Source organism: Tauraco erythrolophus, chromosome 19 (assembly GCF_009769465.1).
Source record: "Tauraco erythrolophus isolate bTauEry1 chromosome 19, bTauEry1.pri, whole genome shotgun sequence".
Taxonomy (NCBI): Eukaryota; Metazoa; Chordata; class Aves; order Musophagiformes; family Musophagidae; genus Tauraco; species Tauraco erythrolophus.
This window is the reverse complement of record NC_141483.1, coordinates 11031894-11057654: the sequence shown is the minus strand read 5'-3', so window position 1 is coordinate 11057654 and position 25761 is coordinate 11031894. Positions and strand designations below refer to the sequence as shown.

The 25761-nt window shown below is 37.3% G+C and overlaps 1 protein-coding gene across 1 annotated transcript in view; it reads left to right on the top strand.

Annotated features, from left to right (window-relative positions):
* Positions 1 to 23001, top strand: part of GLT1D1 (glycosyltransferase 1 domain containing 1) — a 54662-nt gene extending 31661 nt beyond the window's left edge. Inside the window, exons 9-12 of the mRNA XM_086623595.1 lie at positions 6948 to 6991; positions 8507 to 8627; positions 15840 to 15938; positions 22855 to 23001. Of these exons, the coding sequence (XP_086479721.1) occupies positions 6948 to 6991; positions 8507 to 8627; positions 15840 to 15938; positions 22855 to 23001 (411 nt within the window). The remainder of the gene's footprint in view (positions 1 to 6947; positions 6992 to 8506; positions 8628 to 15839; positions 15939 to 22854) is intronic.
* Positions 23002 to 25761: the final 2760 nt, after the last annotated feature.

Here is a 25761-nt window from a genome sequence, read left to right as displayed (position 1 = left end):
GTATGTTTTACTTCATTTACAATATCTGAGATATTGCAATAATTCTTTCCGAACAGAACCTAAGTCAGAGGACTTCTGTTCCAGAGAGAAGAAGGTACAAAGGTAGCAGTTGTAAAGGCTGTGCACAACAGGTCTGAACTGTGGAAGTGGAAGCAATTCCAGTGCTCCGACTTCCAAAGTTCAGAGGTCTGCTTTCAGCTAAAAGGCCTCCTCGCTCAGCATGTGCTTTGCTTTTGCATTGCAAAAGGGAAAGCAGCTAAGAGGGTTTTTCTAAGAGGATATGCACCAAGGCAGCCCAATGCTATTCTGTTAGGTTTTTATTAATGCAAACTGTTATCAAAAGAACTAACATAGTTTACAGCAGCTGAAGAGCTGTTTTCCATGTACTAAATTTTTTGGTTTAGAAGGCTTGGGCTAGTTTTAAAAAGGACGTTTTGCAGCTGGATTACTATAGTTTTATGTTTAGCTCAAGCACATGGCTTGGTAATGCTTTTCATTTATTATGATCTCTTAGAGCAAAACCTTTAGTGTTTCATTTGACTACAGAATCGACTTCTGGAGATAAAAAAATACAAAAATATTTGGATTTTAAGATTGTTTTCTGGTTTTATACCTGTAGGATATTACAAAATTTTTCAGAAAATCAGAAAGTACTAATGCAAATAAAATATTAGAAATGCTTATTTCAAGATGAATAATTTATAAATGAGTCTATCAAATGTTTTGAAAGGCAAAACTTTTGCCATCTAAAAGAGTTTTTTAACAGGTATTGTTAATGAGAGTTTTTAATACTGTGAAGGTGATATCAGGTGCTCATTATCCCTGTTCTTACATCTTTTGTTCACGTGGAGGATTGTGTCTTTGTTCCATTCCATTTAGATTTTGATGCCATTTCTGGTAGTCTCAATTCGTACACAATTAACAGTTGTCAGCAGGTGCAAAATGATGTTACATTTCTGTCTGACACCAGACAGCCAGGACAGAGTTTGAGCTGACAAATAAAATCGGTGAAGTCTGTTTCACATTTAGTCTGAGTGCACTAAAGCCTGGGATACAGATATCTGGGAGGGAAAGTGGGGTTGACTAAAATAAATAAAATCAGAAGCTGTGTTGTTCTTGTATGTCCACATCTCAGATGAAGCTTGGAGTTGGTATCATTCCTTCCAAGTGCACTATATGTATTTTAGTAAAAGTGCTGGCCAATATTAATGTGAGATTTCATTTTTTCCCTCTAAATCATAAAGATCCTGTTTAACAAATTTGGAAGTTACAACTTCGAATTTTCTCTTTTCACAACAGGGCCAATCAGTTAAATGGCAGCTCTTCTGTGATTGCTAACTCTCTTTAGATAAAACATACTGTTGAGTTGCTGTCTCAAAATGTTGTCATGAGTTTCTCAACGATGGTTTACTTTTCATGAAAAGTACTTTTCAAGCACCAACTCCTGAAAGAGTTTAAACTCAAAACTATCACAGTTATCGTCATGAAATATCTTCTAGTCATGGAGAAAGGTTTGAAAATGTGGGCTTATGAAACATGAAGATAAACAAGAAAAACTCTTGAACCCTCCCAACTCCATCCCATTGTTTTTAAATCAAGTGGCATGATTTTTGAGGAAGTAGCAAGACTGAACTTCTCTGAAGAGGGAAGCACGCACCACTTTAGCCGAGTTTGGGTCTGTGCTGAATGCTTAAGAGGGAGCAAAGGGTTGCATAAATTTTCTGCCAGTCCTTTCTTTTCTAATGGTCTCTTAAAACTTGGTGTTTGAGTATCCACCATTGTTTCCAATTATTTCCACTCTGAGATCTGTTTGATTTCACTTGCAGAAGCTGAAGCCTTTAGAAAGGAACTGTCCATGAACATGTAAATGTTCTTATGATTTCTGTTAAGTACAGAGCTGAAAAAGTGAATAACTACAAAATGCACAGTTATTTTCAGAACCACGAGAGAAAGAAGAATATTTCCCAAATCTCAGTCTAACCAATACCCTACCTCAATATTTACAAGCACAGTATTTCCCGTGCCCTAGATCCTCAGCAGTAGCGACTGCACTGTAAATTGGTGAGGGAGAGAGGGAAAGATGCCTCAGAGCCACCGAAGTGCTTCTCCTAATTCTGTGTAAAATGAGGTGCATTCCCACAGCTTCCTGCAGCCCTGCACAGGGACCAGGTGGAGCTGCAGGGAGACTGTCTTGCTGCTTCTTCTTCTAGTGTGTTGCCTGTGTCAAGGGAACGTACTTTACGCTGAACTAACAAAACTAATTGCAGCACTTTTGAGAAAGAAATCAGTTGTGCTACATGTATATCCATAGCAGCAGAAGTCTTGAAAAGACAGGCTGTAGCCTTAATCTAACCACTGGAAAAGGCATGAGTAGGCAGCTGTGTCGTATGAAACAAACTCTTCCTGATGCTAAAAGGGTACTAAAAGTGTCTCTGTTTAATCTGGGTGATGTGTTTGTGTCCCTCCATAAGTCTCACCTCCGATTCATCTTCACATGAGCCTGAAAACTTGCAGGCAGTCTGTTTGATAAGAAAATAAATAGAATCTGAATGGTCAAATAAGAACTATTTTTCTGTTTTCTCGTTCCGTTTTGTTCTTTGTAAATTTGGGGACATAGGATTTTATTTATAAAAGCTGTTTTTACGTTTTTATTTTATCTGCATTTTTTTTCCACTCTAGTACACAAAATGATTTGGAAGTGAACCGATGCGGAAGGCAAATCTAGAGCAGGTGTAATGAAGCTGCACTCTCTGCCTCCAGTGAGGATTTTAAACATTTTAGTCATCTTTTTAAATTTACTTCACTTTTTCATAAGCTAATGTCTTTACAGTGAGCTACTAGAAATAACCTTGTGGCAGTGCATAGGCGGGATCGAGGACCGAACCTCCTTAAAACATTCCAAAACGTATTTCTCCCATAGTACTGAAATATTGCTAAAGAATGATAATAAATCTCAGCTTTATTGGTATTTAGCTGTACTTTTCTTATTTGTGTTACTTCTCAAACCACAAAATCTTAAGAAAATTGGTGCCATTATTGGTGAAGCAAGTCGTCTTTATATATTAATAATATAAAGAATAAAGGCTCACACACTATTTTCTGCTTTACTTCCATAAGATTATAATCTTTTCCCTGCATTTACTGTGTATGGTCATCTCAAATGGTGCAATCTAAGTAGTGTTGCAAGATTGGGTCCTGTAAAATGCAAAATTTTTAGCATTTATGTCCTCTTCCAGTTTTCCTTTTATTAATTTCTATAATGGAATTTGAAACAATTGCTAATTTTCAGGAGTTCTATATTCAGGACTGGAAGCTTACGAAACTAATAAAATTAAGACCATAAAACTTATGTTCAGCTTCTCGGTAACCTCCTGAAGCCCACTTTGTATTCTCTGCATAATTCTTAAGCATTCTTGTAGATAATACAGAACATTGCTGTATTTGTAATGATACTGTTTTCCATTGACAGCATTTTTTCCTCTGTCCAACTTCTTTCCATGCCTGTTGAAACAGTTTTAGTTGAATAACTGCCTCCACAGATGGAGAGACCTCTCAGGTCATGTAGCCCATCTCTGTATAATCGATGGCAAGTTCTAAAATGAAACAGCTGTTGACACAACTAAACTTAACTAAACTAAGCAACTAGAGGAAGTCTAATAACCTGCTCCAGAATATCCTAGAGCACAATAATTAGGGAAATCAGATAGGAGAAAAAGATACAATTTCAATTTTTTTAGCCTGCTGAGAAATAAGAAATTCTGCCAGCTACATCCTGAATAAGTGCCCTACTCACTGAGATTTTTTTTAAATGTAAGAGCTACTGCTACCATTAAGCTGACAGCTCTTCTAACCCTTTGTTTGCTTGTTCTTCAAGAAAAACTCTCTGAAAATGAAACTTTTGTTAGAAATGGTGAAATGAGCTGTTCCAATGCTTTTTTGAAAGTGTCATATATTTTTCTTAGACCTGAAGTTTTGTTAATTTAGATCCTAATTGCCAAATTGTTTCACCTGAATTAAAACTAAATTTTTTATGAGTTGTTAATTGTCCCAAATTGCAGTAGTAGAGCTACATGTTAAGCCAGAAGACATTGACTTTCCTTAAGCATTTAGTATATGGAGAAGATGCTGTAGAAAGGCTGGGTGCAGTACGTTTGCAAGGATCTTACGTTGCTGGTGCTTTTGCTGCAGGCAGATTGTGTTGCATTGCAGACAACAGTTGTGTTTTCAGTAGGAGGGGAAGCTTGCTCTTGCTGAGCCTCTTCCATGATTGATCAGATAAAAATTGTAACGTGAGGTCACCTGCTGCTGTGAATAAAGCTGATTCCTTTCACAGTGATGTCAAAACTTCACAAACTTGAGCGACTGAGCAAATTCTTGCTATCCATACTGAAGGTGCTTACAGATGCAGCTTTTCACTCTTTGGTTCTCTGGGTGGTGTTCTGACAGAACTTTACATGCACTAAGACCTGTTTTTCCCTACAAAGTCTAGAGGGCCACAGTAGTCCCAGCATTATGATGAAGATGTTTCTGGACCATTGCTTCTGTCTGAGTTAATTTTTGTATGGCAGCAATTTAATGTAGTGTGTTTATAGAAGATTTCCAAGGTTTTGATCACGGTAGGGCCTGTGCTTAACAGGCACCTTTATCTTTGTGCAGTGTTTGATCTGCTACTTTCTGCACTGTCAAACATGTCTCAGATGTTTCTTTGCCTGTCAGCAGAGTAGAACTTCAATAGAATATCTGGTCCTGTTTGGTGTGCTTTCTTGCTAAGTGTCCACTCTCCTTTCCCTGTGTTGTCTTATCTCATCTGTTCTGATAGAAAGTGTTCACACAAGGCAAGCTGCTTTCCTCTGATCTCTGCTAAATTGATGAAATTTGCAGCTCTCTGAAGGCTCTTCCTCTGGGTGGATGATCTTTTAACAAAAGGTGATAGATAACTGATGATCGTATTTGCCTACTTTGATAGGTAACAAAATCAAATGTGGAAACAAACACTGTACCTGTTAGAAGAACTGGATCATGAGACATTTTGGGTGGAAGTAACATTCTTTTCTTTTCAGTAGCTTTTTCTGAGACTGAGCTAAGTTCCTAGGCATCCTGCCATAGTCAGTTGGCTTTGGAAACATTCACATCTTTTAAGTGCGTTTCCAACTTACTGAACAGCTTATGTTGTATGTAATTTCTGTTATATTGGGCCTGTGGTTAGATAACTGTGCCCCCTCAAGTTCCTAAATGTAGCTCAGGGGGATCACTTCTCTAAGTCATTGCTACACCCATCCTGAAAGTAATATTTTAACTGAATTCTCATATTCAGACCAGGCTTCTTGGAATATCTACCAATAGAATAATAGAGCTTAAAGGATTGTTCTGTTTATGAGGCAGATGGCAATTTCTTGGCTTCCACAGAAGTAGATGGGATAGAAATTCATATCTTACAAATTTTATGAGTCACAGGCTGTAGTTCTTCTCATCCTTGTAAAGGAGGAAGAGCAAGTTCTCCATTGATTTTAATGGAAACAGAGTATAGTTCCTCATGAGAGAAACTCAGCATCAAAATAGTACTTTGGGGAAAAAGCTGAACAGATATTTATACAGAAATTGCAATTATGAAGTTCAGTAGGAAGTATCCAAGGAACCTGTGACATGACATACTAGTTTAGTGTATGGATCTGTGTCATACTCTGTTGCCAGGATCAGGTAGTGCTTCGGGAAAGAGCACTTGATTTTAATTTCCCCTCCTGCTGTTAGCAAAGATACTTCCTTAAGCAGTTATGCAAGCCTTTTATTTCTTGCATTCAGTAGGAATTAATTCCGTAGTGCAAGAATCTTTTAATTTATGAAGCCCTGTTTTAGTGAAATAATTCATCTTGTATTCAAAGTACACAATCATAGCTATAAAATAAATTCTGACTTTTTTCCAAAAGAGTTTTCTAAAATGCTTTGTTAGTGTTCTCTATCTCATAATGTGAAAAAAAACCACAAACAAACCAAAATACTAACATACTTTAAAAAAAGTAAGCCATGTTGTTCCCATTACTTAGAACTGCTGCATGCTGTGCAAGCCATTGTAAATTAATCTAATATAGTCAGTCTACCTGAATAAACAAAGTCTAGTTCTGTTCTTCATGTCTAGCTAAGGATTTCCAAGTTCTGTTTATTTCTTTTAGTCATGTTAAATGAAAATAACAGACATAGTTAAGTTTTGTAAATAAACCTGCTGGACTTAATCGCCCAGCTTAGACAACTTTTTAATGATTCTACAATGCCTTCATGTTAGACTATATTTTAGAATTTTGCATTTACTAATTTTCAGATATTTCTGCCAGTTCATAGCATCTATTTGACTGTCTCAGTTTACATGCAAATTGCTTCCTGTGTTACCTAAAGCCTGAAAAGTTTCTTTCCTTCCTCACATTGGTTACTCCATCCATAAAGGGACAATTGCTTGGCACATCAGTGCATTGTTCTTCACTTAGACAGTAAGTTGTCAAATCGGTCATTTGAATCTTGTTAGCCTTAGCAGAGTCATCTGAAAGCTGTGATTCATGTTAAATAGATCGAGCTCTAATTAGAACCTGCAGCCAGAGGGATGTCAGGGGAGAAGAAATGGAACCTCCCCTTCTGACAGCAGCCCAAAGCTCCGCTGCGTTAGAGTAGTCACATAAAGGTTTAGAGTGGAGCAGTCGATTCATGCTCTGCCGTGCTGGGCGCTCGCCCCCCTGGCTGAACATTCTAAGTGACAAGCACTCACGAGAGTGTGTGTCTGAACAGTCAGATGTAACTACCAAGCTACAGATCTGTGGTATGGTTTTAAAGCTCAGCACATTCATGCATTTAAACATTTTAGGAAAAAACATCCTAAAATTTGTTTTTCTTTTCTCAATATTTCAAACGTATGCTACAGTGGTGAAATAGTGCCATATACCTGTGTGTATATTCCTTTCTAGGTTGATCCACTTTTTACAAGTGAAGTTAAGGAAAAAGTTAAAAGGTAAGAAGTTCATGTTAAGCCTGTTATCTGCTCCAAGTGAAAGCAGCTGGCTGACTGGCTTTTTAAATCCTGTGTCTAAATGCTCTTTTCTATATACAAATGAGCATCCGTGCACAACTGTCTCTATGACTAACAAACGTGTACTGATTATTTAGCATGTTACATTCTCAGACTAAGTATTCTACACATTTTAAATTTTAGGGTAACCAGTAGATCTCTTAATACTTTGTGATAAATCACGTCTGGTTTAGTGTGATTTATATTTATTATTCTTTTGGGTCTTTTAATTCTTTCTTTCATCCTGTCTTCTGCAAGATTTTGCATGCTTGCTGTTGGGTAAATGAGTAGATGGACAAGATAACCCTATATAGCTTTTCTCTGTCCCTCGTTTATATGGTTCCTGATCGAAGGATATAAATGTTAGAGATTTTTTTCTGTGTCTGCAGAACCTAGAATTGTCTGACTTGAACAGAATAACCATATTATCTCTGATTGATAATATCTGATAATAACATCTGCATAAAATATGTGGTTTGCAATTCCTTTTTTGGAGCAAGAGATAATGGTTTTTGTCTCCTATCAGGTTATTCATGGGAAACATGACTCCTGTAATCATGCATTTATACTCCAGTTGATATAGTTATTTATCTCTACAGGAGCTGGATGTTGCTGCACAATCAGAAAAGCAATGTTTAACAAAGTCTAGTTGATATGGAGCTGGTCTTAATGTCAAATGCACTTGTGTTTCCATTTGGCTTAGTGAACTCATGTCGAGGTTGAAGAGGTAGGAGCAGGCTCATCAAGTGGAGGAGATGCTGACTTTTCAAAAATGATCGCCAGTCTTAAAGATCTCATTCACTTCATTTGAGACAGAACACCTAATTACCCTATTTTCCACCCTCTGCCCTTGATTTGATCAACCTTCATTAATCTGAGGAAGACGATGGCAGTAGAGATGTAACCCTTCAGAACAGAAAAGTGATATAATAAAAGAGGAAGCAGAAGAGATCGTTCAGAGCCACATTCCATCCCCAAAAGCCAGCATCTGAAGAGTCAGCATCTCCTGCAGTTGACCATTCTGATGATGATTCTCCATTTCCCTAAGTATTTAAACGGTATGTCTTTAATAAATCTCTGCTTGCATCCTCTCTCTGTTACACAAACTCTTTAAGGGAAAATTGCACCCCTGTCCATTGAACTCAGCTCCTTCATTTGTGAGAATGGTTGTGGTTAACAGAGCGTGGTGTTAAGTGATCAACTATAAAACTTCACAACAACAGGCAATGCCGTGGCAGACAGCAATGGACACTGTATTGAGGTTATAACTCATTAGCATTTACAGAAAGCAAGCTAACGAGAACATGCTGAAGTGGCTTGCCCATGGGCAAGCGATTGTTAGCAACAGAACCATGCCTGAATTGCTCTGAGCACCTTCCATCATTGCCCCAAGTTTTAGGAGGAATTGTTAGAGCACATTCTTAGGAGGTGTCCTGTTTGTGTGCATTTTATTTCTAGGGCTCCTGGAGTACATTTATTACAGGAGATGCCACAAGATGATCTTCATGCTGCTATGAAAAGATGCTTTGCTGTGGTGAACAGCTCCATTTCAGAGGGGATGTCTGCTGCAATTCTGGAGGTAATTGCATCTTAGCAGTAAGGTTTTTTGGTGAGGTTAGAGTGAATCTGAAATCACCTTTTATCACTGGAAATATGTGTCAACATTTTGTGCCATGTTTCAAACGTAGTGAAGACAAAACTAAAATATTTCTTTTTACAAGTGTTCGCAATTAAGGTTTTCTTCCCTTGAACTGACAGTTTTTATGCTTTGTCTATATATTTTTTAAAGGACAGAATGTAATTTTATCAATCCTGTTAAATTAACAATACAGACCTGAGATATAAGAATCATTCTGATTTACTGAAGTTGTCACTATTCTTGATTCAACATCCACTTCCTTATAATGTTGCTAGAATAGACTTTCATTTATTTTTACATCCTTTCAAAAAGCAATCTCAGAGCTGTATTTGGTTATTTAATTCTGAAATGATTAATGAATAAATGACACGCTCACCTGATTTTTTTTCCATCAGTATTGAAAATTAATAACTAGGTTTATTTCATACCTGCCAAAGTAGGGTGATGCTTAGTATCAGGTACTTTCCAGGGAAAAAATAAATATGCTTAGAGTGGAAGTTCTTTGGACAGATGCCTTTTACTATTCCAGATTTTTTTTGGTTACTGCTGAATGTTGGTTCATTATGATCTTGGAAGATCACAGAAACTATTGCATGATTCGTATTAATAAATCTCCTGTTTCTAATGAGTAATCATATGTTGCATTTCCAGCATGATTTTCTTCCACACGTCTGAAAGTCCTTCATAAGTAAGAACTAAGTTAGGATTGTAAGAATTACGAAAGTTAGGTGATGGCAAAATAGCAAATATATATTTCCTTTCTAAAATGCCAATAGCAGATGCAGTTTCACAGCAACAATACTCTATAAACAACAATTACTACAGACTGTGACATTTCCAAACTCATCAGTGTGGCAGGCTAGACAAATTTTATGTGTTTCGTAGTTGAGATGAAATGGAGTTTACCAACACAGTACACAGTCACAACTAAGTCAGTGACTCAGAAAAGTAAAAGTTAAGTAACTGTCACCTCCTCCTCACCAGTTACATATTCCCTTCAGGACTACTCACATAACAGTTGAACAAAAATCAATCTGATTTATTTCCTGAGAGTGTCAGTGACAGAGAAGGTGGGAAAAAATGGGGGGGAAGGAAGCAAACCAGAAAGACTGTTAAGAGACACAGCATCTGCAAAGAAGTGCAAGTGTGCTTGGCCTGATACAAATTGTTTTGCAAACTCAGGACTGACGGGACAATTGGTATAGTTTTTCCCCAGAATTTTCCCATCAGATTTAAGCAGTTAAAAGACACTTCCCTTAGCTTTTATCAGGAGAGGGAGCAATCTTGTAAGTTCAGGATTTTAACAAATATGTGGTAACTCAAAGCAAAAATATAATGGCAGTTTACTTCGGAGGTAATTTTTTGAAATTACTTTTTGAAATTTTGAAATTACTTATTTTTGCTCTCCCCTTTTAAAGTGTCAATTCTGACAAGTTTGAATCCAACAACTATAAGACTAAATCAATAAGGAAAGTTTTTATTTGATCTCTTTCTATGTGGATGAGCTATTTAATTATCCTATCAGACCTGTTAAATAGTCAAATACCACCTCTAGTAGAAAATGTTTGTTTAAATTTCCACTACACAGTTATGTGGAGTAATTTATTCCAAATTCATACCTAGACCTGTCAAAAAAAAAAAAAAAAAGAACCCCCTCCAACAACTGTTCTTACTGAAAATTACTACATGATCAGAATAGTAAATACTTCCTGTTATATTTCTCTTCTTTCTCTAAGAATTACCAGACTGTTACCAGACTGTTCTGGCAAAAGAGCATTCTATGCAGGATGTCTTTATATACACTTGCAATATTATCTTCCTCCATTTTGATGTTTTTCTTGCATCAGAAAAGAAGTATATATTAGGATGAATCATCAAGAAGTATTAATTTTAAATTTTCATGCTGAATTTGTTATGTATGTATTTTTATACATATATAGTAGGTTAGTTAGCATTACTTTTTGATCTTACATGTAGCTGTGCAGATCATGTCCTAGGCTAGTCTTATGATTGATACATTTAATTCTACTGAAGACACTATTAAAACCAAAGTTAATCAACATTTAATCTACCTTTAAGTCTTCATCTGAATTTAACAGCTAAAAATGCTAAAATAAACTGGCAATTGACCATAGTGAAAAAATTAAATTCTCTCTTCTAAGTGCAAGACGACCTATAGTACGCTGTTAGCTATTTCCTTGTACATGATAACTTTTTTTGTAAAAGAAGAGAAAAAGATTCTGCTCTCCTTTCTCCTGTTATTACATTGGTGGAATAGTGTCAAACCTAATAGTCAGGTTTGCTTTGTGTTCACGCGGAAGCATGTGTTGAAGATAAAATGCAATTTCAAATATTCTGAAGTGGAATATTTTGTCCTGGAAAATCTATAACCATAGGCGTAACCCACTTGTTTCCACCAGCCTCAGTCCTGTATTACCTCGTTTTTGAATAGTGGAGGAAAGACAGCCTAATCTCTGAGCTGATAACTCATAACTTGGGGTTTATCATGGAAGTCATGTAACAGGGATAAAGAGAGCTGGCATGCTTTCAGGAGCCTGAGCGTGCTAGTTCAGGTGCACATCAGTTACGAGCAAATGAGTTACCAATTGCAAGCGCAAACCGAGATCTTGCATTAGAGGAAGGAAAGTTTAATAGACATGGCACAGGTGTTGTGAGACAACAGCTGAGTCAAGATTTTCTACAAGCAGAATTAGGTGTTTAGTTATCTTTTATCTGAAGCTTGTCCTTTTTAGTACCTCAGACCTCTTTGAATTCTCAGTCTAAAATAAAAGTTTTGGTATTGTATGACTGTTTACTAGACAGTTGTACAGTGGGATTTGATGACAGGCTTACAAAATATCCTACTGTAAAAATCTCTTCCTCAGAAGAAGTGTCAATCCAATAAAGTCAAAACCTTGCTTGAGATGGCCAGCAGTAGAAAGGGCCATCTGTTAAGATCTTGTTAAATTAATAAGACAGAAAACTACGTATAAAAATCTTTTAGTCCTAGGCTGGAGATAATATCTTGCTTGAACTGGGAAATGGAACTTTCATTCTCTCGAAAGTTCAAAATTTAACAAGGTCATGAATCTGTAAATAGCATTTTAGTAGGAGAAAAATATATAATAGATAAATGAGGTAAATATATAATCATATCCATTTCAACCTGCCTTAAGGTACGAAAGAACTAGAAGCCATAACTAATTACTTTGCCATCTATCTATCTCAGAGGTTTTGCTGTAACTGATCTACTTTCTGTTTGGCATTTGAAGAAGAGAAAACAAACACAGAGCAAACATTTAAAATACATCTCTTCCTCAGAAAGCTCAGGAGTTCTGCATATTCCTGGGCATGTGATGGTGAAAAAGGCACTACTACAGGAAAATTTTTTATGTTCTCAATGTCCTTGGTAAGAAAGAGGTTTTGACTCCAACACCGCTTCCTCAGAGTACTTTTTCTGTGCTCTCAAGAGTATTCCAACTGTCGTAAAAATCACTAGCTTGTTATATTTTTACAAAAAAAAAAAAAAAAAAGCCAATTAAAAAAAAAAAAAAAATCATAGCAAAGGAAGATGACCAGACTCTATTCTGGTGTAGGGCAAAATCCAGTCTTAGACAACATGTGAATATAAGCCATAGCAAACTACAAGAAAAAATAAAAATAAAGGGATGTTGTAGAGCAGTAAAACTGAAGATGGGCCAATAAAAAGCTGTGTAGGCTAGGAGGAAGAAAATGAGGGACAATCCAGAAGACGAAATAGTAAATAAAACCTGTATTTACTCTGTAAGCCTTATACTGGTGGTTAGAAACGCTTATTGTGTAACATGCTTCCAAAGCTGAAATTTACACCCTGCCTCCTTCTGAAAGAGCATTAAAACACATTTGCAGTCAAAATAATGTAACAAAACAGATGGCCAATGGACTAAAATGTTATTTTATGCTAATATTTGTGGAACCTAGGTCAGTAAATTATACATATTTTCAACAATGCAAATTTTTCTTTTTACTGCTTAAAAATAGACTAAGTATCTAAATTAAATTCTAAGCCACTTCATGCAGTAATTATTTACAGCCCAATCCATTTGTTTAAGGCTAGCTGGTATAATGCCAGCCCCTCGTCTTATGTATTTGGCCATCTGTTCTGTCTTTCAGTAGCTTTAATTCATTGGTACCGATGTGTTTTGGGACCTGAAAGTTTTCTTATGTAGCAGTTACTGCCCTCCAACTCCATGAGACAGAACAAATGTCTTTCCTTTTAGAGTTCGGAAATTATGGAAAATGAAATATAAACTCAGTGATCAATGAGTCATCAACTATGTAGCATTCAGAAATAGAAGTGAATGAACATATCTTGTGACAATTTTATTTTAAGTGTGCGCTGCAGTTCGATATAAATGGCAGAACTGTGCCAGCCTGTGCCAGCACGGCACCGGTACAGCCTGACACAGGACTGGCACTGGGCACTCGTTCACGTATTTGACCATCACTGTCGATGTGCAGCCCAGCGGCGCAGTGTCCACTGTTCACATGCTCACATCCAAACTCCTCTCTGTCTTGCAGGTAACTGTTTGTGGGGATAGTGGCACTTCCAGCCATCAGTCCTGGGGTGGTCGTGCTGTATTTTGTGTGCTTTCTTCTTTCATTCTTTTTTTCTTTTTCTTTTCTTTTTCTTTTTTTTTTTTTTTTTTAAATGGTGCTCTTTCCCTTGAATGGACAATCACTTGTTCGCAAAGCAGCCAGACCTGAAATACTCTTACAATTTTGGTTTTTAAAAGGAGAAATACAGAGAGGTGAGGAGAGGGCCTTAGGCAGGTGACAATGAAATCTGACACACTTCACTGCCGCTATGAAGCTCTCGGTTTTCAGTTTAGAAGTTCAAGTAAAATATCTTCATTCCCTGTTCACTGAATGTGTTTGAACGAGATCAACAACCAGCAGCAGGCTGAACACAAGGGCGTTTAAGCCTGTCAATAGGAAGGGCTGAAAAAGAGCTGAATCCCAAATTCTGTCTCTTTGAGATGTTGGTGCTTCTGTGGGAAGCTGGCATTAGGTCTGGAGTTGGGTAACTAGACCCCAAACCAACGTCCTCGACCTGCAGATTCAAAACCCGTCAGGCAGAGCACGGCACCGATATCTCTCATTTCCTGGGTGAACTTTGAAGTTCTATGAACTTTGCTGTACTGATAAGTACTGTCATTGTGTGGTTTTGAAATCTACCTTTGGAAAACAAATTTGTTTTGTTTAACAGTGAAATCAGAGCAAATGAAAAAATAATTTGTGTATTTCCTCTCAACAAAAAGATTTTTTTTTCTTTTTATTATTTTAAAAAAGCTGTATCTTAACAACTTAAATACTGAGATCAATTCAGAAATCTGGTCTGTAGTTTTTCTATTTCTCAATTATTTGTTCTGGTTTGTGTTCACTTCATTAATCTATTTGTCTGAATTACCTCCAGCTGATCCAGTAGTTTCTGATACAAAGTGTAAAACAGCTTATTTCATTAAGGGTTATTATTATTTTCAGAGCTAACTGCTGCAAAGCAGATGTTCATGCCAGAAGGACTATAGAATTTCTATGCCCAGAGTAAATTCATCTGCAGTGGTGATTTAAACAGTGTTTCTCTTGGATATTTTAAGCCATTAAGACATGTTGCTAAGTCACAGCGGTTCCTCACTGTTCAAAACATAATTGGTTCTGTACGTTGTCAGCCAGGGTATTTTTGTCTTCAGTGTTGTTCAAACTATAAAAAAGCATGGTTTTCTCCTTGGAGTTTTGTTTTTCTGCTATGTAGACTGAAGCAAAATTGCTCTCCATCCGGGAGTGTAATGACAGTAATTAAAAATGCATTCACTCTGAAGTGACAGGGAATCAGTATGAAACAGATTGGAGATTTGGGGGAGTGAATTTCTTTCTCTTGTTTGACACTGTGTTAATTGTACAATATGACTTTGTCTGGTTTTACAGTCAGTGCATCTCAAGACTTCCAAGTTCATCAATAGTAATTAAAGTTTCAAATCAGGATATGCATCAGTAAGAAAGTTGAGTGGCCAGGGTTTGCACTCTAGTTATTTCAAAATCTAAGCTGTATTTTTAAAAGTTACCAGGAGTTACGTCTCTTGGAAATGGTTTATTAGCTTTGAACGGGTGCTGTACTCTGCTCCTGATTCTGCAGGCAACCTGAAATGCTACCATGTTGAGACCCCACACTTCCTTTCCTTTTTTAATGTGTATACATACATGCTCACATACATATACCTACAAATAAATGAATAAATACACCAAGCAACCAGCCCATAATTTGTGTGGAACCAAATCCTACTTCTTCAGATGTATTCCTTGGCCTCTGAAGAGTCCCATACCAATGGCTTTGTAGATAATATGTTTTGAAAGCATAATGTGTTCTGAAAACATAACCTTTCTTCTCCTCCCCTTAATACAGTTCAGTCAGAAGCTGCCTCACTGCATACTTCCCTGTAGTCCTTGAACACTCAAAATCCAAGACAGGCTATGGTAACAGATGCTGTCAAAAGAAAAACTCCTTCCAGCGTTCTATATGACCAGTAGGAATCAGAACTGAGGAGAAGGAGCCAAGTGATTTCCATGGTCACCTTCACTGTCATTGAACTGCCCACATCTCTCCAGTTCTGCATATGTTGTAGAAAATCTGCAAAAGTGTGTTATAATGGAACAAGAGAACAGATACTTGGTTTGGAGAACTGGTTTTTTGTGCTATGAACTAATCTTCTCATCTATGCACAGTAACAGTAGGAGTTAACGGTGACAACCTTTGATCTGAACGTTAATTTTATCCTCTTAAAGCCTGCCATGTATCGGGAGCTTCCAATGGGAAACAAACACATACTTTGAGGTGGAAAAGAATACAGGATGAAACAACTATCTGTTGACTTTCTGGATTGATTGCTTTCAATAATGTGTTCAAAGTTACAAGACTAACAAAAATACAAACAAAATATTTCAGAGAAGTTCCATATAGGAGGTCACCTTAGAGGTAGTATTTTTCAACTAAAGTATGGGAGAGATGGGAAGGAAATTTGATTTGTTTCTGCTTTTCGTTTTAAAATTGTCGTTATTTTAAAATCTCAAAATCCTTGAATCCTAATAAACTGTTGTTTCCCTTCTGTATTTCTCTAGGCAATGGATTTAGATGTTCCAGTGCTGGCAAGGAACATTCCTGGGAATGCAGCAATAATAAAACATAAGGAAACAGGACTACTATTTTCAGATCCTCAGGTAAGAAAACAACAAATCCTTAGACCTTTCCCTTCCAAAAGTTAGGTTCATTTCCCATTACATGCTTATATCTGTTTGGAAACTTAGCTTTTACTCTCAGCAGTTTTTTTCTCGGATTCTCCTAAACCTCTAGGTGTTTGACTGCCTTTCCTGAAGCTCTGCTGTCTCACATTCACTTTGCAGTTCACTGAAGTTTTACTAGGTGTCAGCCTTGCTGAATGTTTGTCCAGCCTGTGCTGCTTCAGAGCTGCCATCTGAACGGGGCTCGGTTCTCAGCGACTTGTCGCTCTTCATTGTGAAGGTTCCATCAGTGAACCCTGGAAGAGATGCTGTGCACATGTCCGATTTCCCTTCAAGTACTAACTGAAATAGGAGCTCACGTTGGACAAGCAGTAGCTAACCAAAAGAGAACTATGAGCCCGAAGTTTTAGATGATTATCTATAATCTCTAGCAGTAAGTGTTAAAATAAAACATTATTAGGTCCAAGATATTGCTTGATCAGAAAAGAATTAATGACTAAAATTAAGCAAAGTGTTAGAATGGAGTTTCTCTGAAGATAAGCAAGAGTAGGGAGAAAGGGAACACTATCCCTCTTTAAATGCTTGGGATTTTAATTTCAGTATATTTTCCTGCATTATGGCTGTGCTCTTACATGTTCCACACGTGTTGTGGAAGCTAACTTTCAGACAAAGATTCTCTTAGTGTTTTTGTCCAACTCAAGATTAAAAAAAACTTGCTAGAATAGTCCATGTGATAATTTTGCAAAGTAGAAAATGTGTCATATTTATTTACTTTGTGGAGTGATTAATGCATCCTATTAAGTTGTGTGTCAGGAAGGTGAGTTCTCTCTGTTAGTTTTAGAGGCTTTATAAATAGAAAAATTCTTGCAGTTTGTGGTTTGTTTGGTTCCCCCACCCCCCCCGGAATATCAATATTTCCAATGGTTTCTACAACAAAATTTCTTTGTTAACGTCTAGAATTTATTTTGTTGTGGAAGTATTCCCTCTTCTCCCAATATCTCTTGGAAATGAGGTACTTCCAGTCTAGTGGAGGCTGGGATGTAAAGCTATTTGTAAAATTATTTGTATATATATTCCCTGCAAAAAGCCTGTTAAATTTGATACGTTGCTTCAAAACTTCAAGGATATATGATCATGTTGAACACACAGACTGATGGCTCCCCTGATATTGATTCCGATATTCTGTTGTTTCCCTCAACATGCTGGTTATATTTGGCTTGGCATTCAAATACATTATTCATACCAGACCCAATTAGTTTCATCATACATCCTTGTAAGAAGCCTCTTCTGTGATCTCCAAGCATCTTCCATTTCAAATGTTTGTTTAGAATTCAAGATCAATTAATAATATGCCATATATTTCCTCACTTAAAGGAAAGTGCAGTTTTAAGCACAGAAGTCGTCCCAGTGACATCAGGGGCTCTGTTCAAATGACTAAGGACTTAGCTTAGAGCTCAGAGCTAGAGTCACATGCTGTAAATACGTCTAGAAGTCTCTAATCTCAGTTTATATAAACCCTTCTGTCTGAGCTCTCTTCTCTGCAATGTGCTGTGCCAAAGCTCAGAAACCCCTCTGTTCCACTGCTTGATGACCCCCTTTTTGCTGTTATTCCATCTCAGTAGTAGGCAGAGTCTCTTTTAAGTGAGGATGGTAACTTGCATTAGCATGTTAGCTATCATACTCCTACGTAATATTTGTGCTGGAATCTCTAATGTTTGTGCAGTTACCCTATCTTAGAAAGGAAGGTAATATGCCTGATTTCTCTGTAAAACAGTAGATTGTATCTCATTTAATGAAAGCCCTTTTATACTTTCCTTGGTGTCAAATAATGTATAAAGGATCAAAGTTTGCAAATGGGTCAAGAAAATACTTGTTTGCAGGATAATACTCTAATCCTGCTGCAGAGTTGTTGAAAAACTCTCTTCTTGCAGAGATGAGCTCAGAATGCAAATCATCATCACTCATGGTTTCAAAGATAAAGTAACCAATTACTCTTGTTCCTTATCTCCCCAAACCATATCAAATACAGTTTTTAAACCACTGTATACAGTCTATCAGAAGTTGAGCGTTATATTAGATCAAAGAAATGTGATTAAGTTAGAACACTTAGAGTTTCAAGGTATTCCTCATATTTTTATTGATGGAAGAAGGAACAGTCTGCCCATGGCATTTTGAATACTGCCTTAGAAGATTGATTCTGACAATAGGGATGGGAAAAGATATGTTCTGGTAAGAAGTTTTCTGGGGTTTTGTTACTCTGATTGCTTTGACATCATAAGTATGTGGTAAATTATTTTCTATTGAACCTCAGTTGCATCAAGTTAGTTAGGAAAAATGCTTTTAATCATACAAAGAGATAAGTATTGTATTCAGGTGCTCGGGAAAGTCTGTCTCTGTCTTGAAGAATCTGGGCGACCAGAGATTTTTAAGAAAATGTCAAATTTTCATTGCTGATCCTGTCTTGTTATGATACAGACTGTATCATAGGTCAAGAGTAGAAAGCATTGCTTATTTTCAAGTTGTTGCTGATCTGGGGAGAGAAAGCTCTACAATATGGTTAGCTTAGATATGAGCAATTCCGTCTGGTCTGTGGACTATTTTGTCTTTTGAAAGCTAAATTAGAGGGACATAAATTGACCATTACACAATAAGAACAGTTTTAAATTGTGAATGCTGATGGCTTTCTTCTTTTATTCTTGCTGAAAGTGAGCTTTTGTGGCTTACAGAAAAGTAGGAAATTTTGTGCATAATTGTAGTCATCATTAACCATTTGCACATAGGCTGAAGCTTCATGATGGGGAATAACAAAAGCCTTGCCAAGCCCTGAAGACAATATTCAGATGGAAACAGTTCATGTAAAAGTGAAAGCTATAAAATATTTTGTCCTTGATACGATGTCATCTGTGCACATTACTTTTAAATCACTGTTTGATCCTGCCACTACTCAAATTTACAAGTTTATGGAATATTTGACACTGAGTTAATGGGACCTGAAATAAAAAAATAAGTAAGAGATAAGAATAGCCCGTGGCTTTTGGACGATAAATAGTGCAAAACCATGTTAAAAGGGAAGACACAATGAGTTATTTGGCATCCTAAGTTTTAAAATTATATGTTCAGCGTCCGTAAAAGCTCACAGAAGGAGCTAAATAAACAGAAGGAAGTAAATAAACTTCAAAGCCAATAAGAGATGGGCCAAGCAGGAACAGAGTTTGAGAGAAAGCGGGACCTGGAAAGACAACTGTTAGCAGAGACAGCTTCTGAAGTGGGAAGAGGGAAAGGCAGCTCAGCGGAGTCCAGGCAGCAATACCTTGAACGTACATTGGTCTCCTCTGCCAAACATGGGTCGGTGCCACTTCTACCAGGGCTTCCAGCCAGAATATAGCCCAAGTTTTTAGATCTTTGAACCTTCACACTGAGTAGACTAATTTGCAATTTTTGGCAGCGCCAGCAATCCCTGTTTACGCTCCCCTAGAAACACTGGCCCGTTGCCCTGTGAAGTACACAGATGTGCCAGCGAACTTCTGAGCTTCGCCTGCCACTCGGTAGATCTGTCACTATTCTAAACTTACATCTGGCGTTTCCCTTCCCTGGGGTGATTCTCTGTTGTTTAAGTATCATGTTCTTTTATCTGCTGAAGCTGATATGAAATGGTTTAATTGCAGGCTTACTTTCATTATGTAAATAATATATTAACCGTGCATCTTATTTTCATTATGCGTGAGCTGCGGCACTGGTGTAGTTCTTGCGGTAATTGAAGGAATGTTCACTCTTTTTACTCAGTGCACTCATTTTCTAGCTTTATCTCCTGGATACCTGTATTTCTGGGTCTCTGAAAAATATTATACAGAATTTCTTTTAGGTACTATACAGAGAAGCTGACATTTTCTTTAAAGATGATTGGTCAATTTGCCAGAAAAAATGTATTACGGATGTTGCTGTTGAAAAATGCCTGTATTTGAAGTGAAGTACTACTCCTAAAAAGGGCACATGTAATATTAGTTCTGGACGTACGTAAGATGATCTTCTCCCCTGTTTTTTCTGGGTTGTTGCTAACGACTGCAGTTCAACTTTTACTCTGTGTTTTTCTGAGATGTGTAATAATTATACACATTTCTGTATGTGAATAAAAGGCTTATTAGAAATATGAATGTCCCCCAAGTAGTAAGTTAGCATTCACATCACCTCCTTCATTTTGGCTGCTGAGGTGCATACGCTTATGTTTGATAATTAAAAAGTGATTTGTGAATTTTGCCCCTTTCACCAAAAGTGAAGCTTACTTCACATCTACAACAAAATGTGCGAGTGCACAAATATTTGTGCAAATATCACTTGCACAAATACTTACAGTGAAACAGCTGATAAAGAGACATGTTATCACTCTGCAAGTAGTTTGTACATCATGGGCTTCTAGAAAAGAAAAATGAAAGACATAATTTGCTGAAGGAGCTCTGAGTTCTGCATGTCTGTGTTCTGCAAGTGGGAGCCCATGCTTCAGACTTACCACGAAACTACGACTGAAATGCAAGTCAGTTAGAGTTAATGGATACACCTGAAAATGAAGTTATTGCTATTTAAAGCTGAGCATCCAAAATGGAAAGCAAACTAAGCCAGCTGCTCGAAGGGTATGAGGCAAAACCCAGATAAGTCACAGTGAATCTTCCCATTGGCTTCCAGTCAGATTGTAAGTGACTTGTAGGCGGTCACATTTGATTAGCAGAAGAAGTAGGGATAAAGCTGAGAAGTCCTTATTCTCTATCTCCTGGTATTTTTCCATTTGCTATTTCTCCCTCCTACAGTTTCTCAAGTTTTATGCTTTGGACTCAGTTTGGCATTTTCCTGAAATTATCCCCAGCGTTAAGTATTGTAACTGTGAATAAGGATCTCATTTCTTCTATCATTTACATGTTTCCAAGTTTTTTGTACTCTACATCCACTTTTTAAAAGAACATTAATAGGACTACCTGTCAAGAAATGTTACATTGCTGCTTCTGTTCTTAGGTAATTTACATAAATTATTTTTAAACATTACTTTAAATAAAATCCTCCAAAGGAGCATAAAATTAAAGTTGGAATGTAGTTCAGTGTGAACAGTATTTATCACTGTGATTATACAGGCAATTGGCTGAAGCCAGCATAAGTCATGTAAGACTTTCCCACCTTCCCTGTTCCATATTCTTGGCAGATATGGAGGATGGAAAAGAATATGTCTTCAAAGTTGGAGTCACTGGCTGTATCTGCAGGGTCTGATAGATGCAGCCTCAGGGTACTCTCTGGACCAGCCTCAGCTAGCTTCTTTAGGGACAGTCTCACAGGCAGAAAAAACCCTTCTCAGATCACATGGGTCCCATGTAAGGAACTGAATACACTTGTCAAATTAATATGTACCTGAACGCAAGGTGGTTGTGTTTGGGAAGCAGGCTGGATGCGAAGCATGTGGCCCTCATGGCTGTTCAGAGGCTGCTCTTCCAGTGCGGTGTGGACAGAGTAAAGATTACGAGCAGTACCAATTTTATGTAAAATAAGAGGTTTTCATTAATATACATGTATGAAAATCATCTTATCCTATTACCTAGTTACCAGCCTTTCCAACAGAACTGATGCGCATCTCTGACTGTTTAAATTTCATGGCAGTGACACGTATATTGATAGTTTGTCTTGTCAGTGAGAGTCAAAGCAGTGATTGTAACACGCTCAATGTGATTTCACGTATCAGTGTTTCCCAGGGGAAATACATACGTCACAGGTATGTACTGTGCATAGCCATCGCTTGCCTTACAACAGCAATATTGATTCTGTGGAAACCAAAGATTTTTGTATCTGTGTATGTATTTATATACACTATGTACTTAGGTTTTCAAGTATAGTTTGCAGTTAACCTAGTGTTGATATGAACTCTGGTCTTATTTGTGATATTTGCCTTCATAGCTGACAGATTGTGTAAATAATATATTTCCTCCTATCCTTTTTGCCCCCACGTACCTGCGCACTGATCTTCACTATCAATTGTGTAGTGATGTATTATCTTAATTTTCCATTGGCACAATAGCTCTCTGCTTTTCTGAGCTGAATGAAGACGCTGTTTTGCAAAGATCTGAGCACATTTGTAATGAAGCTGAAGTATTGGAAGTTGTCTCTTGATAGAAAATTAGACCAGCTGCTCAGGATAGATTAGTTCAGACATCAAATCTCCTTTCATATGTTTGAAGTTCACAATTTCTTTTCCCTAGAACTGAATTAGAGTGGCAGAGGAGCAGGCAAAGAAATAGTTGTAATCTGCAAGGTCTAGTATTTTGCCCAGTAAAGTTAAAGGAATTTTGTAAATGACTTTTTTTGCAGAGCTTGTTGAGCTAACTCTGCTGTATCTGTAACTGCCCAGATGCAACTACTCCGGAACAGCTTGTTGCTGCATGCCTGCTCTTATCTCTATCCTGTGACTATATTTATGTTTCAAGTTTTTTATTCTTATCATAAAATTAACTAAAGATGTCTCAGTAGCAAAGAGAGAGAAGTTTAGCTGAGCTGAGATCAAACAATCCGATGCCAGCTCTCCTTAATGCAGGAGACCAGGTGAATTAATTTATAACCAGCCTGTTTTTCTGACACTTGAGTAGGTAACAATTTTTGTGTCATTAAATTTGTTGCTTATGTTTGTCTTCATGCTTTTAGGATTGTCTTTGATTTTAAATGTCTTAGCTGGTGAGCTGCATAAAATTATATAAAAAAATAATTATTTATTTATCATAATAATCTATGGTACTTGACCTTGAAAAATGACATTGAACAGCTTCATATATCAGCTCACAGTTGAAGATCAAGATACAGATACAAGTTATTTCAGTATCATTAGAACTTGAAGGAACTTTTAATTTATTGTTATCCTTATCTTTTTTAGGAATTTGTTGTGCTGTCCAAGAATTTGATGAATGACCCCATTATGGAAAGAGAAATTGTAACAAGGGCCAAAGACTACATGAAGAAACATCATTCATGGGAAAGTGAAAGAAAAGCCTATCAGAATCTTGTCCTAAGACTCCAGTGAATTGCAAGACTACAGCTGATATCCAGCAGTCTGCGTAGAGGACTTTAATGATGGATGTGTAATTAGATTTGGGGTTCTCTTGGTTTCTTTTTAGAAGAGATAGTAAGACATGCATTATTGTTATTCTATTCAAACGTACCAGCACCACAGGAGTTGCCTGCCACTTCAAACTATCAAATTTATCTAATTCAGCACACTGTCTCTAGTGTACCAATTCATCACAGACCAGTATCATTTTGTAAGATCACAGAGGAGAAATATGCTCCTTGAGCAGACACAAAATTTTTGTTGTTCTAAGGCCTCAAAGGGAGGATGATTTCTTGTGCACAGTGGAGCACTCCACCACACAGAGCTTACATCAAATGTTCTGATCATGTTTCATCCTAACCGAACTGCAGCAGCAGTTTTCTTTCCAATTATACCAATCTGAATGTATTCAGGTACATGTGACGTGCACATATATGTTCATAAAGCCAAGATTAGTTATATACACAAGGTATAAAATTATTAAGATGAGAGCTTTATTAAGACTGAAAGATCAACATGTCTATTGACTGTATAATGACCTGGGGACCAAAAAGCAAATGGATTGTTAATGCTTGGGGAAATTGAGGATTGTAGGGCATGTTTTGTACTGCCCTCAAAGTATCTGAATGGCTTTCAGATAAGCTGATATGGCCAAACAGTCCTATGTCTGCATTTTCTCATGGATCCTGGGACTAGAGCAGGAAGGCTGGCACAGCACCCGACAGCTGTACCTGGCTTCACATTCCAGAACCACACAGTGCTGCCCACAGCAGCAACATGTACTTGCAGAGAGAGATGCTTTCTCACATAAACTACCTCTTAGTTTGCCAGTTTCTTTGGTACCGCTGTGATTTACTTATTTACTCAAAGATTTATGAAAGCTGTAAAAAGAGGTGAAGGGGGGGAAAAAAGGTATTTCCAATTTACTATGTATTTTGGTACTGTTTGTTCTCATTTGTGGCTTTCAGGATATATTGTAATGTACTGCAGCAGGCTATTTTAAAGTGAGACTTACCTGGGCTTGAAGTCCATGGTAATCATTCCAGCCAGCCCAGTGATTATGGACATATCTTTGAATCCGTAATTAGTCATCAAAGGACTTAAATGCATAGAAAAAAAAAAAACAGAGGGTCATATTTCTAACTACTTGTTATTGGGAAACTGTGTTTGCTTTGTATAGACTTGATCCTGCCCCCATGAGAACCAGTGAGAAATTTTCTGTTCATTTCAGTGGTTGTTGAATCAGACTTTTCTTTGTAATAATGAAGTTCACTCTGTATTTTAAGCTTTCCTCTTTATTTTTGATGTTTTGCAACTGTTGGGTTAGTAAACAAGAAAGTAATTTGAATGTCGTATATTGACTTCTCCAAAACTTTCCCCCCTTTTACTGTAACAGGCTTCTAGTCAGCATTGCCTTCGATAACACGATCGCCAAGGGCAAAACTGGGCTGATCCCAAATACGAGAATTGCCACACTCCCTTTTCAGCGCCTTTTTCCTAAATATTTCTGGTGTGTCCTTTGACATGCTGGGATGTAAGTGCACCTGCGCTGGTTCTCAGTTCAAAAGCCAGCAGCCAACATCTACCACTGACCATTTTCTAAACCTGCAACTGAATCAGTCTGTTGGGTTTTCCTTGCTGTTATCAGAAGGAGCCGGATTTCTTTGGACATCTCCATTACTGGTGAGTAGTGAGGCCTCTCATGGGATTGCAGTGTCTCTTCTGCTGCAGCAAACGAGATACTAAAGGAGGAATCCCTACAACATGGATTTTCAACATGACATATGTGGTATGGGACCTTTCTAGGCAATAGGAAAACAACAAAAAAAGACCATTTATAGCAAACAGTCAAATGCAGGGAGTCCTGTTCTTCTCAAAACATCTTCTCACAGATCTCCTCTGCCCAGCGTATTTCTGATAATCTGCCTGTTTGGCTTTCATCTTAGCCCTCCTCCCACCCCCTTTTCTACAGTATCGGTTGTCTCCTGTGAGCTACAGATTATTAAAAACAAATAAACAAATACATAATGTGGAATAGAAGTCTAAGCATTGAGCTAATGGTAAATGATTAATAATAATGATGATTAGAAAGCTTTTTCTAAAGCGTGATATATTTATTACCAAGCTTCAAGCAACTGAATACATTGATCTGGAATTTGTGCTATTTCCAGCAAAACAAAACATGTTCAAGTGAGAAATTCTGCTACACCCTCAGAATGTAATTAACATACGATTTTTCAGCCTGTATTTAATCTATAAATATGAAATCTGCATCTGGGAAACAGCATGCTCATTTGCATGCGATAACCATACCAGAAGCACAAACAACCCGTCTGCAATATATGCATTAAGGAAAAAAAAAAAAAAGAAAACAACCAACATAGCAGTGAGCTCAGCCCTCAGGACTGTTTTACAGTCATCAAACAAGGCAGCGTTCATCAATCAAGGGCATTCAGCTTTGATATCATTTATCACACGGGCTTGTGTTCTGCAACATGAAGCCTGTCTATTAAGGCTAAAAGGTTGGGGCAACAGCTGCTAGGGAATTTCATCACAATAAATTGCAATTGAATTTATGTTTTAAATTTCATCCAGTCTTATATTCCAGGCCCATAAATATTCAAAGTATTTTGTAAGTCCTTGTAAAGAAAATATTAGACTCCGTGCAAGCAATTTTAGGTATAATTATCTTTCAAGCAACTTCACTCAAATGCTTCTTATATTTAAGAATAA